This window comes from Haemorhous mexicanus, chromosome 3, assembly GCF_027477595.1.
Source record: "Haemorhous mexicanus isolate bHaeMex1 chromosome 3, bHaeMex1.pri, whole genome shotgun sequence".
Lineage (NCBI taxonomy): Eukaryota > Metazoa > Chordata > Aves > Passeriformes > Fringillidae > Haemorhous > Haemorhous mexicanus.
The window spans coordinates 93,659,834-93,676,446 of record NC_082343.1 but is presented as its reverse complement, the minus strand read 5'-3'; the positions used below and the strand labels follow the sequence as shown (position 1 = coordinate 93,676,446).

General features: G+C 35.0%; 1 protein-coding gene across 3 annotated transcripts in view; it reads right to left on the bottom strand.

The window, feature by feature from the left end:
* The window catches only part of COL21A1 (collagen type XXI alpha 1 chain), an 89,654-nt gene that overhangs the window by 20,106 nt on the left and 52,935 nt on the right, over positions 1 to 16,613 (bottom strand). For all 3 annotated transcript variants that reach the window (XM_059842708.1, XM_059842706.1, XM_059842707.1), the window contains 3 exons: positions 15,038 to 15,091; positions 1,004 to 1,048; positions 609 to 662 (listed from right to left, as the gene is read on the bottom strand). In XM_059842708.1, the coding sequence (XP_059698691.1) occupies positions 609 to 662; positions 1,004 to 1,048; positions 15,038 to 15,091 (153 nt within the window). The remainder of the gene's footprint in view (positions 1 to 608; positions 663 to 1,003; positions 1,049 to 15,037; positions 15,092 to 16,613) is intronic.

The window sequence follows — 16,613 nt, the reverse complement described above, 5'->3', positions numbered from 1 at the left end:
AAGGTGGCTACTAGGATGGTCTGAACAGTGTGACAGTACTGATGATTGAGAAATTAGTATCAAAGCCCTTTTAGATAACCACTGAGTATTCTGTATTTTTCCTTGAAGATATAAATACATACTACTTGTACTTTTAACACTACAAAGGGACATCAGAACCCCCTTTGTCTACCAAAATGGATGAAATCCAGCCTGACTACTGTATGTCAAGGAGTTCACTGATGAAGATTTTCGTAGGGAAAGACCTCAGAAAACTACAGGAGAGATCAATCGTGAGACACACAAGTTATTAAACTGAAAAATACAATCTCTTAACAACTATCAGAATCCAATAACCTATAAAAACATAAACTCACCTCTCATCAAAATATTCAGAAGCTTAAAGTAACAGCAAGGGTAACAAAGAAACAACAGTTCACAGCTTTCAGCCAGAATTTCCATGCTGCAAATATGTCATTGAGCTAAAATCTTACCTTTACCATAGCCTTGTCTTTCCAACCTGCAAATGCTAGTTTGCTCCTGTATTTCCATGGCATGCTTGTTTATGACAAGCACAGAATGGCAACACCACAATTATTTGTTCATAACAACACAATTTTGAAACTTACAGTATCTCCTGGTGACCCTTTTGCTCCTGGTTGACCTGGCAGTCCAATTTCACCCTGTATTTTTTACATAAAGAGAAAAATTCTATGACTAATGTATGTATACTTAACATTTTTTAATATATTACTTAACTCTGCAGATTTAATTAGTTAAGATTGTTTCTAAATGTATTAGGGAATTAGCATGATTCCTTTTAAACTATTCATTCTTTCTGGAGTAGTTAAGTAAAACCTAGTAAGAGATTTTTAACCATGCCATGAATTGTCTCCAACCTTTTGCAGCATGATTTGATGTAATAAATCCCCACTATGAAAACTCTTCTCTAAGCCTGAACCCTTAGTTTGGAATGTGTATATATAGTATAGGTTTTAACTGTATTTTGAACAGCTAATAGTACCTTTTGTCCTTTTGCTCCTTGATTTCCAGGAATTCCGGGAATTCCCTGAGAAGGAAAAAGAAAACCTTTTAAATATATGAAATAATTTCACCAGAAATTTTTTAGCATTGGCCTAAAATATTTGGGTTCAAAATATGGGCAGGGACAAACAAAACAAAACAGAACAGAACATAAAAGAAACAACAACCAAAATACATAAAAAGCCAACAACAAAAAAACCTCAAGAATAACAAAATCCCTCAAAGCACCAAAAACTCATAGGAGAAAGAGCTTCAGCTGGAAACATTCAGACTACTCTAGAGATACAGTGAAACACTAATGTTGAATTGTTCCCCACTGCTTTTGTTGCAGTAGTCCCTGTCTACTGCTCAGCAGGCTCATATGCTCTTGCTTGCCCCAAAACCCTGACTGACACATGGAAAGGAACCACTTTACATTATCCATAAGCTTTCCCACATAAGTTAAAGCAAAAGCCCTGGTCAATGGGACCATCGGCATGACAGATCATATTATCTAAAATACAGTGACTTTAAAGAGACAGATACAGTTTTACTTGATGTATACTAGCTTCCACCTTCATAAATACCTGAAAATCTCTGCCATTTCCTCAGCATCATTGCTCATTCAGCTCTACAGTATATCTCACATTTTCTAACAGTGGTCATTTAATCGAACATGATTCAGGTTAAAACAGACCTCTGTATATGCTTAATGTAGAAGTCTACATTCAGTTAGTCTATTTTCTCTCTCAAGTAAAAACTATTCAAATTTTTTGGACAGACAATGTTTGTACATGTACAATAACTAATCTGCAGCAAGAATTTGGCTTACAGACTTTACATTTTAATCTAACACTGAAAATAACATGGTGCAGTGAAGACAAGACAACTGTTCTAGACACCACTGAAACAAATGTATTCTATGGGAAAACATAACATGAATGTAACAGCCATAAGCTAATAGTTTCCATATGAATTACATCTGTGCAAAAGACAGTCCCATTGTTTTGCAGTTTACACCCACTTTTAGTAAATAATGACCCTCAAAGTAGAAACAGTTCATTGGTCAATGGCCTATGAGTTAACAATTACATCCTGAGAATTTTACAGACCATCAAAAATCCAATGTACCTATCATTAAAGGAAGAGATCAAATAATGCAATAAAAATAACTTGAAAATAATGCATCATACTGAGACCTCCACTCACATTGTGTTATTATATAACTCTTCTTAACTTTTGTCTAAAACCTTCTTAGATCTTTTGCTCAAATAAAGAGATGGGAAATAGGGCATGTTTGTCACCACATTTAGGAATTTCCAGACCCATCAGTGAGTTCTCAATATAATTGTTTAATATAATTATAATATTTAATAATGTAGGTTTTTTTTTTCTGTAGCTGTAAAATATAAATACAAATTATGAGTGTCTCTACCTGTAATATAGACCAGAATTTATTATATGCTGAAAAACATCCCACTAGACAGCAATCTTCTTGTCCTGAATGTACTAGAGACTTCCAGTTACATTTCTATGGAATTTGGTGGGCTCAGAGAAGACAGTTCCACACACTTATCCAACACAAAAAATGATTTACCATGATATGAGCATGCCCAGAAGAAACACAATGTCCTGCTGAACTGTGTTGATCTTTCTTGGTCAAAATAAATTGCTGGTACACAGCATTAATTTTATATTGGTGACAAAGAAAGATGAAACCACAAGAACAACAATTGTAAAACTAAGTCATATTTCCTTTCCTTTCCCCCCTTTTTTCTCTTTCTAACTGATTCTGCACTGCTGAGGTATGTGGACATTAGACCCTTATGTCAGTGAGAACTGGTCTAAACCCTTAAAATTCTCTTATGGTTCATTAATATTCACTCAGCTAAGAATGAATATATCACTTATGCCAATGTGAGGGATTTCCAGAGGGCATGAAGTGGAGATTTTCAGTTACTCTCCACAGGTACACTGGCACACAAGGAAAATGAAGTGGCTAATTTGGTCATAAAGAATGAGTATTTCCCATGAGTTATTTTTCTGCGTAGCTTCTATGGTTAAGTAATTACAAGGACAAATTTCTGTAGAATCAGTCCAGAATAGCTAAAAAATTAAAATTTATTGGTTTGTGATTATCTGTCCCAATCTATTACTTCCATTTACATGGATAATCTCTGGTTATGCAATTAGAACTATTTACACTTCCTCAGAAGACAAGGTTAAAAGGTAGTTTAGATATCAAGAGTTTCTTACCTAACTTGTAAGTCAAAAGCCAAATCAAGTTTTGGAAATGTGTCTTGTTCCCAAACAGAGATTTCATTCACAATACAAATCCTTAGAATTTGAGCATCCTTTTTTTTTTTTTTTTTAGTTCCATAGACATTTTGAATAGGAAGTTATATTTAGTAAGATGACATAACACTAACTAAGCTGTCAAAGAAACTTTACTATAATTATCAAAAAAATGCATTCTAACTTTAAAATATGAGGCAAAGCAATTACTTTTAATCCATTTGTAAGACAAAAATTTTATTTTTTGAAGAGTATATTGCAACTAAAATTATCACAAATGCCTGTGTTTAATCAAAACTTAATATGAAACACATTCACCATGGATTTTCTCTGCCACTAAGGGGAAAACAATGTTTGCAACTGCTACAAATGGGAAAACTGCCACCCACTGGGAGTAAAAGAATCAAGGCTGTGGAACAGTTCGTGATTCATCGGCCTATAGGAAAAAAAACCCCTGCCTTTGGGAATGTCCTTTGCAAAGCTATCGAACACATTTTGTTTATATAAAATATGAAAAGGAGTTGTTATTCTAAAGTTTCTTTTTCCTTGCCTTTCCAGGAAATGCATGTTAAATGGTTTGTATATATCACATATGCAGATATAATAGCAATAGAAAGTAGCATTACATTTCTAGCCAGAATATCTGAAAATCAAATCATCTACTGTGCTTTACTGATTTCTATCCTTGTGTGAGTTGGGGAATTTCTGTAATTTGAATTGGTAATTTGTTCCCCTTTTTCTTTTACATCAAACTTCATGAAATGTTTGTTCAGTATTTCTCCATATTTAAAAATCAAGTTAATTGCAAGTACTGCCTCAGTTCTTTCAGCATCATCAATCTGACTTCATCAATTACCTTCACTCATTCCAGTGCCTTCCTCCTTTATTTGAAATTTTCCCTTAAATGGGAAGTCTTCCCTTACCCCATAAAAGCCTGTAATATTATTCATTATTTTAGCCTTTATCAGCAAGTACTATAATCACATGGAATGTAAAGCCAGGAAGATAGTCTAGCAAATCTAATTCTTTGGTTTAAAGTCATGTTAATTCTAAAAATTCTCAACTGCAGTTTTATCACACACAGCTGAGTTTGTGCCTAAAAACTAATGTCATTGTGTACCTGTCTGGCAACTACCTAAGATTTTTGGAGACTAGGTAAGGACTGCTGTTCTTATTCTTTATTGAGCCTCTGTTGCTTGTTTAATCATTTATCTTCTACCTTGTCTCAACTATGTGTACCAAGAAGCCTGTCAGCTTTCTAAGGCCTGGTTAGGCTTTGCAGAGTAACCCCAAGACCTAAAGTGACACTTGAATGCCACGTAGATAATTGAAATAATCTCTCGTGTCACTGATGGTGCTGTGGGATAGCAGATCTGCCCTATGAAAAAGATCTCACTCTGCTCTAAAAACTGTGTTGTGCCTGCCAGATGCTGCAGCTCTCCTGATACAACTCCAATGGCTCTTGGTGGCCATGCCCAGGCAGCCAAATCCCACACACCTCGATATCTCCTGTCTCAGTATCACATTGCCAAATGAAGCTCATCTCAGTATGCAACCAAATCCCTGGATGCTTCCTCAGCTGCAGTCTGCACAGCTGGGACTTCAGAACACCCAAAAGCATTAATTTGTTCCTGTTGTGATGATGAACCTCAATTTTGACAGTTACAAAATTCTGTATAAATATTCTGGTTTATTTCAGTTTCAACAATTTAAATAAATCTTCCATTCTTTGATAATATCTGGCAGATAGAATGGATTTAACTGTAACAGAATGGAACTCTAAGAACTGAACTGTAAGAGGAAAATGTTTTCACAATCCCTGGAAAAATTTTCCTGTAGTTTTCATTAATCATGAGGTGTCTATTTTTGTTTTGGATTATATTAAACAGATGGACTTTCTTCCATGCAGCCCCTCAAAAAAATCCTTTAAGGAAATTGCCTGGGGCCTCATATACAGTTTAACTAGATGTAAGCATTTTTTCATAAGATACAAGCTGCATTTCTCAAAATATTTACTGCTTTTTGCAGCTAGTACCAGGATTATTTGCACCCCCCTCATGGTCAATTTTATGCTTTGAAGCAGCAGAAAAAAACACACAGAAGACCTTTTTTAAGAACAAAACAAAACCTATTTTAGTCTTAAAATGAGTATATATTAGGTCATTTTTATTCTTTATTTTCTGCAAATGTCTTTAATATTCCCCATTTTTTCAATGCCTGGTAGGACAGGATACCCTGTTATGGAAAGTAGGAAGTTCTAGGCTACAGGTAACATATCCATAATCATAAAATTTTATCTCTTCTCTGGAAGATGTGAAATTATAGAGTATTTCCAAAAGCTATTTTGTTATGAGCAAACTGCTTTGCAGTCAATTCCCCCGGCAGATGTAGAGAACTTTAGTATACTTGTCTTTATTATTTTATTTTCTTCTGATAAAAAGATGGTTTTTCTAGCATATATGAGTTCTCTGATTTATGTTTCAATCAAATGGTTCCTTCCACTCTGAAAAATCTGCAATGCTGAGATGACCCTAAAGGGTCTTACATAAACTACAGCAATAGAACAAGAAACAAAAGATATCTATCTATCCACATGTTCCCATGATCCCTTTAAACACCTGGAAAACTCAAGTCTTTATGTATTATTGATCCTTATTTGAAAAAGCCTACTTGATGATACATAAGAGATTTACTGGAGACATGCAAAAAAAGTACAAGTCAACCCATAATTTGGATGAAAGTACAACAATCAAAACACTTTTTAAAGTATTATAGCAAATCCTTGACAATCCTAATAGAATGAAAGAGACAAACAAAATTTGGATCATATATAAAACTGGAAAAGAAATTCAATGAAACAGAATCTTCTACTACTGAGTAGTTGCAATTGATGAAAGGAAAAAAAAAGGGCTACATAAAAAGAAGCATTCCCACAGACATAATGACTATCCACCAGACCAGCACAGCAGCTTTAAATTAAGTTCAGGAAAGGAAAAAGCATTACCAAGATCACTGCAGTTATAAGACCACAGTTTTCAAACACTTTTTTGGCAAATCAGTTATTAGCAATAAAACACACATGTTAAATGTGGAACAGAGTGACCCTTATTGCATTGCCAACACCACGGACCTTGGAAAACTATAATTTAAATGCTGGAAATCCTAATAGAAAATGAAAACTATGTATATCTTGTCACAGGCTGAAACTGGTGTCACTCTTGTTTCTTGTAAAGAACCCTCAAAAGAATACGAGCATCAGACTTGCCAAATCTTCATGGATCCAAAGGTGGGCAGACAAAATTGAACTCCCAGCCCTGCAGGTGACACCATGATGCCGTCCCTCTGTCTATCGTGCCAGCACCAGCCTTAGAGACTGGGATAACCAACATCCAATCTGTCAGAAAACCTACAAACTTCTAAAGGCTGACAAATGGACCCACGTCTGACACTTGAACACACTGATACCCAAACAGTTACAAGCCTTCAAAATGCTTTAAAATTTATCCACCACTTAAATTACAGGGAAAAACTTCTGAGGGTCACAGTGCTTGAGCGCCTTACACACAGTAAGACAGGGCAGGCTGAGGCCAGCAAAGCCCCCCCGAAGGGCACTGACATCTGCTCTGCTCCTTACACCCAGCACATAACCAAAGACTTCTGTCCTCACAGGTCACACTGATGCAGATGGACAGAGTTTTCAGCCACATAACTTTCCCATAGTAAGGAACCACTCAGTTAAATTAGCAGGGAGTAAGTTTAACAATAAATCATGCTTTTTTTTCTTTTTTTTTTTTTTAAATATGGCGGATTCTGCGAAATTAGTCACAGAACGCAGCAGAAGAAAACAGTAAAACTGTGTTCCAAAAGGGATTGTAAAATTCCTACAGAATTGGTCCACTGCTGGCTATTAAGCAGGATGGACCAGCCTGCATTTTTAGCTAAGAAAGTCCCAAAGCTCTGACAGAGACAATCTGGCAGCAAATAACAGGTGAAAAAAAGAAATTTTCTATATGTTCCTATCCATTCCCAGAGAAAAAGTTCTGTGATAATTCCTTTAGTCCAAGTCTGTTTGGCAGCTATTACCTGTTTAAGAAATAGCTAAGAAAAATTGGAACAAAGACTAGGACAAAACCTTTCCAGAGCACAAAGAAAGAAAATCACACCTTGACCCACTCAGCAATCATAAAGGCTAAATTTAATTACTAAAACTAACTACTAAAGCAAAAATTAATTTGCACAATAAGAAGCAAAGGTTGCTTCTTAAAATGGTTTAATAATATTAGCAGAAATATTAGTTAAATCTCACAAATGGATTTAAATTCACTCTTATGGATCATGGTGTTTTGATTTGCTTTGTTTTGTTATGGATCAGAAGCCAGACTGTGTTCTGACAAAACTTTCCATAGCCTCAATTTGCAGTAATTTTAGTATGGAAGGATTAAAAAAATGAAACTTACTGTGCCACACTTCCCCAGATTTTCTAGCACTATATTTACTTGAGTGTCTGAGACTTGAGTATCGGCTTCTCAATTCCCCGTTTAAAGCTTTTTGTGGACAGGAATAATGCAGTGCTAATAATCAAGCAGGTCACACAGAAGAAACACAACAGTAGCTAATTACTTTGACAGCCCAACTACCACTTGAACATATAAGTAACAAAGCAGCCCTGCTACAAGTAGTTTGTTTTCTCTTGTGTATTTTCTGCAGGGATTCAATTAAAATAACTTCAATTAATCCAAATGTCTAAACTGTCTAAGACAAACCAAAAATGACCCCTTCTATTTGAGATGCATATTTAATGATGACTTAAATGCAGATATCAGTTTCACTGTAGAAAAAAATCATACCAAAGAAATAGACTAAGTATAGATTCGTACTTGACTATATGAGTTGAAATGAAACCATTCTGGGTAATTCTCAGAATGCAGGCCGTAGATTTGATGCCAGATACAGCACTTAGAGCTAGATACAGCTAGAGTGCTTTGAATCACCACCCTGACCACAGAGCTCAAGGAGGCTGTAACTCAGACCTTCTGAGGACTCAGGTACAATTTTTTTCTGTTTTCTCCCATGTTGAAGAAGAAGGATGACTAGCTGGAAACTGGCTACACTGTTACTACTCTGTTGAAGCTGGATCAGAGGAAGGAAAGTCAAACATCCTTTTGGTAAACCTATTTCTATTTGTGGTTAAGTAACTTACTATAAACATGTTGTGAAGCATAGAAAAGAACAGCAATGTGCAAATGAAATCATAAATATTTATGTCTGTTACATTCTAACCAACTGTCTTCCTCATTCATACTCTACTCTCTATGTTTGGTTTTTAAGTATAGCAATTAGCTGGGGGAAGTTTCTGCTTGGTCTTCAGAGTCACTGAAAATTCCAGCAGATATTTATCTAAGTCATAAAATGTTAAGAAGAAAATTGCATGGCAAGAATAAAAGGAGATGATGTTTTTTAAAGATTAATCAGCACATGTGAAACAATGGGAAGTATAAACATCAACTTTGTGGGCACTAACAGGTCAGATGCCAGCCAAATACACAACATATACCAGTCCAAACATTTTCTTCAAGCCTTTCCTCCTTCAGAAAAGCCTTTCTCAGATGAAATGAAATTAGCACATGTGTTCAAAAATGCTCTAAATATTACTACTGACATCAGGTGGACCCAAAAGTATGCAAATGAGTCCTTCTTTAAATATCACATCAAAGGAAGTGAATGTTGAACACTTCAGGTATGCTTATTTTATTCCATTGTACTATTTAATTTCCAAGATCTTTACTAGTCATTTTTAGCAGGTTGAAATAACCAGTTACAGGTACACACACAGGCACACAGAGAGAGACACACACACTATATTGCTTTAATTCTTTAATTTAAGCCGAATCAGCAACCCCACTTTTAACTGATACTTGAGAATAAAGAAATTTCTGATAAAGAACACAGGATCAATTTACAGTTGTGTGGATTTTTCCATTCAACTTTTCAAAAATCTACATTTGATCAAGTCCAGTGACTTTTTAGAATGCCTTTTTCTCAGTCCAAGAAATAGTGTGTTAAGGAATATACTTGAAATGTATCAGTACATCATTTGCTCAAAGTAACAAAAACAATTAATCAGAAATGTTTTTGAATGATAATCTGTTGTAATTAACTGATGTTTTCCCACTTAAAACACATTTTCATATTTCATATCTATAATGTTAAAATGCCAAAAAAACTATTTCTATAGAAAAACCCACTGTAATATTAATACCAAGAAAATTTAGTTTCTGGTACAGAGAGAAAAGGTAGTGATCTTTGTAAGCACATACATATCACAGTCTCTGCAATTTCTTAAATGCACATCCTAAATTGAAATAGGCAAACATTTATTCATATTTTTGGGGAATATTATCATGAGAGAGTATATTGGGTATGTAATGAATATATCCATACCACCAAACTGATTCACTCTTAATTTTAAACCAGATCCCTAAAATTCCCTCTAAGCCAAGCTGCAAACATGACAGCTAAAGGCTCAAGATACATATCATCATTCCCTCAGGGGGCAAAAAACACAGGTGGAACACCATGTGTCTTACTCTAGACAGAATAGCTTATGTCAAAGCACTTCATCTGGCAATTAAAGCTCACTTTCTGCTCAAAATACATACAGCCACCTAGAAGTTATATTTGACAGAAAAACCTGCATTAGTCTAAAAAAATGTGTTTGGCCTTATAGCACTATGTAATTAACAAATGATTGCTGGAAGTATTGCTCAGTCTAAACTGTCATCTCTCCCTTTCTCAAGTGAGAACAAAACTAACAACATCTGTTATGTAGCTCAAGCACTCAGAAAGTCATCAGCAAGACTATGACCTGTCTACCTCTACAATTTAGACATTAGAAGAAGGAATAAAGAAACAATACCAAAAAGTGCATTCAACTAACTAAACCTACTTGTAAACAAATAATTGGCACATGCCTACAAAAATAATCACCTTCAGCTGTTTATGAATTAAAAAATCATCCCACCCAAATAACAAATTATTTTTTTTATTCACAAATAAAAGTCAGAATTTTCAAAAAGAAATAGGTGTTCTTTTGAGACCCACAAAATTTGCAGAGAAAATGCTAGTCTTTACATCCCTTATGACTGTAATGCAGTCACCTTTGAAAAGCAGGCCATCAAAGATCAGGTCCTACTCTCAAGGCATCTCAGACTAGTAGAAAAGCATGAATATCAGATCAGAAATGAAAAAATTTGGTAGACTCACACCAACCACTTTGTTGAGTATCCTGATCACTTTTCTCTTAAAAACTGATGGAAAATAATTTCTTCTTTATAGACTATTTACAAAGAGCATGCTCTTTGTAGGGCCTAATAATAGGAGGGCCTAATCCGAGGTGATATAAAATCTGAAGGAGTATTTAGTGCTCTACAGAATATTTCCACAAGTAATAAATTCACACAAAACATGATCTTTTGAGCACTGGAAATACAACAGGATCTTTATGCTTTAACCTATGAAGAGATTAAAAGTAGAAATTCAATAATGAAATTAGGTGGATAAAAAATAAAGTGACACTTCCAGAAAGGAATTTTTTCACAAGGCCTACTGTGCAGATATACAGTAGAGGTTTTAAGTTTGCTTTTATCCTAAGTACTTCATAACTCAGTATGTAAATGCAAATACAAGATACAAATGCTGAGTAAATGGCATCTTAGTACCTAAAATTGGTACAAATCAACATAACATCAACATCAGGAGCATCAAGAAAAACATTACTTGACACAGAGTGGAAAATAGCATTAACAAAAAAACCCCAAACTTTGTCTGCATACTACTACATTACTAGGTAAGGATTGTTCTTTCCTTTTTTCCTGCTTCTATCAATCTCAGCATAGCTATTAAATGCAATACAATTACATCAACTTTATATTTGCTTTCCAAACATACAGGACATGTGGCTATACCAGTTTGTTTTCAGGATTTCTGCATTATGAAGACAATACAACTTCTGTGGTACCTTGTAGAGTATCTTGAACATGTTACAAAAAGAATTCTGCTACCATTGCCTAGCATAAAACACACTTTTTTTTCCAGAGAATGCATTGATCTATACCTGGCATTCCTGATGCAATTATGAAAGATCAACAGACAAACCAGGAGTATAGGTATAACAGTGGGAGTCAGGTCAGAAGCTGAAAGTCATGCTGTGCTGCTATCGCTGGCACAAATGAGGCCACATCTGAGGTCTTACGATGTGACCTAAATATTGAGACAAAACTCTACCATTTTAAGTGTTTGCAGATGTATTTCTGAAAAATATGAGTTCTGGAGAGTAAACATGAGCAGTTGCAAATGCTCAGACATATTACTTGTGGCAGGAGAGCATATGCTATGCCTAGAAGAGTGCTATAAATGTCCTGCCAGCTTTACCCACAAGCACTCACTTCAGGGTTCCCATCTGCATAATTGCAAACACAAGGAGCTTCCACTGAAACCCAATTCTGAAAAACCCTACCTATGTTAAAAAGGACAGGCTGAAATTAAGCTCAAATAAATCTTGCTTTATTCTATAGACATTTGGTCCCAAAAACAATGTATTTATCAAAACAGCCTGTCATTAGTAAGATAGATGACTAGCCATTGAACTACTTAAGTGACAGCACGGCCTGGTTTTGTCAACAGGAAAATAAGCTTGATTACTACCTTTACCAAATCCTAAATTATTCTGTCCATACTGCCATATGTAATTCTACAGAGTGGGTAGAACTGGGATAGTCTGGTTAATTGTAGTTCCAAATATCATTACTGAGGGAAATCAAGCACATCTCTTGAAATTATTTTTTTATCTTTACAACCTACTCTTTCTGAGTGTAACTTTGGGGACTAATAAGATTAATAATATACCAGGAAGTATTCTGTCCAAAAAATAACTACACAACTCAATGGCTGAAGGCAATAGGAGTTCAGTTCACCTGTGCTCTCTATTCTAGACAGTTGCTCCTTAGATGTCTCAACACATACCATTTCAAAACCATGTTATTTTTATTTGCTAAAGCAAGAGTGATCATAAGATGTCTATTTTTTAAATCATCAATTTAACAAATTAAGCCATGTCTAACACTAATGTGGCTAAATGAAAGAAATAAAGACTGTCTGCATGTCTGTTTGTGTGGGTGGGGTATCCACACAATCTGATGAGCTGTCCCAGGGCCACGGGTGCATATGGCTAGTTAATGATATAAAGACATCCAGCTTCAACTGTATCATCCAAGGCTTGTCTTGTGCTTAGGCAGCCTATTTGGCTGTGCCAGGGATGGCACAGCACAGTTCAATCTGTCTCTTCCACACCAGTTCCCTAACTATAAGGGTGGCCCACCAGAGAAGTTTACACAGAATTCCACAGAAGGGCAGCCAAGGAGAGGCACTTACACATTGTATTTCAAATACACATTGGGGGAACAACAGAAACAACACAAGAAGTAAGTTGCACAAGATATCACTCTCAGTGCCCAAAATCCAGCTCACTTTCCAACAGGTGAAAGCCAATTACCCTCTACTTGAATAGAGGAGCCCATTTATCTCACAGCTGAGGACAGCTTTCATTTTCCACAACCCAAACAAACATTTTCACCTCAACATTTCTGCAATACACTGCAGAAATGCTGCTTTTTGCTCCTCCTTCGGGCTCTAAATAGATGTAAGGGCGGTGTTGGTCATGCAGGATGGTGCTACCTCAGCAATAGAGGCAGATGGGCAGGGATGACTCACTGTCTTACATTCCCTAATGGTGATCTTGAGGCAATCTCATGGTCAGCATGCAGCCTTAAAACTCTCCAGAACCTCCACTGATGATAAATGAAGGATAAAATGCAATTTAGCTTGCTCTATTAGGGTTGTTTAAATTTTTGTTGTTGTTGTTTGTATTTTGGAAGTCTCCCTCTATAGTATTTTGTGGTGATTTAAAAAGACTTCATAGTACTTTTAATGTCTTAAATCTACCACTTCATTTCCCTTCAAAGCAAAATTTTGGGACTTTAAGTGATGGGTTTACATTACTGTTTAAAATGTTATATTGTGAATGTTATATTATATATATCATTTATGTTAACTTTTAACCAAAATTCATTTCAGCAGTAGATAGAGTTCATACTTAACAAATGCCATCACACTAGAAAGACAGCTGTTAAAGTATTAAATATTTAGTTTTCTCTAGGTCAGAAATACCCTTTCCCTTCCATTTCTTAGATTAATTTTTTTAAAAATCATAATGCCCATCCAACATTTCTTTTGTAAAAATGAAAAAGACAAACCAAGGCAAGGGACAATAACAGAACTCACTTTTATCTCAACACATTCATTAAGGTGTACCAAATTACAATAAACCAAAATCCCTTCATTTGTAGTTTATGATATTTAATTAACATTCAGTCTTTCTTACATACGGAGGTACCACAGACTGTAAAATGTTAAAACACCTCACAGTTATTTGGGGCAGAAAAAGAGGAAAAAATAAAGACAAGAGAGGAATTATGTGTGTTTTTCACTTAAGCCAGACAAGTGGGAAGAAAGTCTCTTGGGCATGATTTCTCAGTGTTTTGCAGTCTACTCAAAATGTTTGAGAAGGTTTTGGTGAATATATAAAAAATTTAAATGAAAAACTTTCAGAATTTTTCAGCTAGAAGCATCATTTCCAACTCCTCATTATCAAAACTTTATATCACATTTCAGATCCGGTAACTCAGACTACCTCCCATTACATTCAGTACCACAAAATTTCTGACTGTAAAAAGCTGTATCTCTTCATCTTACAATTCTAAATGTAATTCAGAAGGCAATTCATCTGTAGGGCAGTGCTCCACCAACTGAGCTCTGTTTACTGCTCTTGGCCTGCAGAAGAATTGCTGATGGTTTGATGACAGCCGGCTGTCTCTCAGCACTCAAAGCTGCTATCTTGGCTCATCTGCTTCAAGCAGTCTGCCAGCCTGGAAGGAAACAAGGAGGAACAAAGGAGGACAAGGAGGAAACAAGGAAGGACAAAGCCTTGCTATCAGATATTAAGAGGAGATAAAATGAGCTGCCCAAATACCGGCAGAGGAACAATGTCTTTGGAAAGAAGCAAAGCAAAAATGAAGCAGCACAGTCCCTAGTGAAGCAAGAAGCACAGAGATGCAGACAATGTGGTTAGGTTTAAGAAGATGTAAGGAAGTAAAAGGCCACTAAAACTGGGAAAAGGAAAGGCAGTGGTGTATAGTGAAAGAACAGATGTTACAAGTGTGATTAACAAGTATTTGAAGGAAGACAAACCATGTTATCTTCTAGAAATGAGAAATGAGAGTCAAACCCAGAGTCTTTCCTCAAGTAAGTAATTATTAATATCTAACTATAACACAACACCAACAGGACAGAATTTAATAATGAGACAATTTTATACCATATATATATATATATATATATATATCAGTATATACAACAGCGATATGGTGAAGAATCTTTTCTTTTAAGGCATCTGTGACTTCAAGGGCTTGTTCATTGCTTTTAATTAAATCAGATTTAAAGATGAACAGCAAAAAATAAACAAGTATTTTTGAAAAAAATGGACATATCAACCAATTCAAATCAACATAAACTAAACATGAAGTATAATAGCTATTAACTAAAAAAAAAATATAATAGAAAAGACAAAACCCAACAAAACTAACAAATCAGTACATAGGGATATGTCAGCAATTTAATCACTTACAGGATCTCCTCGATGTCCTTCTAGGCCTGGAGATCCAGGTTGCCCAATTTCTCCCTTTAAAATAAAAAAAAAGTTTTAAGAAAACAATTTTATTTGTACAATAAAAATTATTATTTTAAAAAGTAAATTAAATTTTTAATCTAAGTAAAATTTCAAAGCAATAAATACACATTGAGACTTCACCAAACAAATTTCTCTTAACAGTTTAATACACAGCAAGAAGTGAAATCAATCCAATATTTCCTCATGTTGTGTCTGACAGCTGTCAAACAGCTTGCAAAAAGAGATGAGAGAAAATTTTCTATTCACTCAGAACAGCAATTTCTGGCAGAAAAAAATGCATAAAACAATAACAGACTGTTAATTGTTAACTGTTAATTGTTAACTGACTGTTAATTGTTAGCATAACAATTAGACTGTTAACTGTCTAGTTGTTAGCATAAATAATAGTATGAAAAAATATTTCAAAGTACTTCAGAATACAGCAACACAAAAAACAATCAAATATTTATCAAAGTATGTACGATACTGAAGTATTCTGAAAACCTGGATAATTCCAGAAATAAAAGCACATAAAAAAAGCATAGATATAGATGCAGATAGATATGTACACACACACACATGTATAAAATAATCTGGCACTAATCAACTTAAAATTATAAGAGCTGAACTTCAAGTAACAATGGGTAGCATCTGGGTTTCCAGCCATGTTTTTTCCACATTCTTTCCCAAAATGAATATTGTAAAAAACCAGGAAAGCTCCAACAGAAATTTTCTTCAAAGACAGCCTGTTTTTTACTGTTCTGAATTTGATTACAGACCCAGAATGAAGCAATGTTTTATAGCAAGCAGATGTTGAAGTCAGGCTAACAAAATGTTTGAATGAGAAATATGGCTTCTATTAACTATTGTATTATAAAATTAATAAAATCTAATGAGCACATCATATTTTTGGTACTACAATAAGGAAAATAGTCCAGAAAATGACTTTCAGCTTAAATGTACACACATCCACACAATATACTGAATTCTCTGTATATTGCTTACAAGCATAAAACATATGAAAGTACTCTCCAAATTCATGCTTTAGCAACACAATGCTTCACTCTAAATTGCCCCCAGTGGCAGTTAAAATTTTATGTTAATGTTAACTGTGACTATTACCTGTCCATGTTATCAAATACCAAAGAAGAAAAAAAATCTCATATCTCATTTGTTTCCTATGTTCTGTAGTACCAGAGAAGAAATTTCTCCTCCAATTTAGCAATGTGTGTGCACATATATATATATATATATATATACAGACACACACATACACACATATATATATAAAATTAGAGAGGATTCATTAGAGAGAAATTCCTGGAGGTAACCAAGCTCATATCCTCATATCACAGATAACAGAAGTCTAGTCTGGACAACTGATGGAGGATTGATTCGTCTGAGGAGACACCAGGAGTTGAATTCCACTGCTTACACACAGACATTTGGCCATACTTGAGACACCCCATGGTACCTTGTCTGCTCCCACTCCTGAAAGGCACTGGCTTTCCATAGGGCTTATGTCATATTTTTC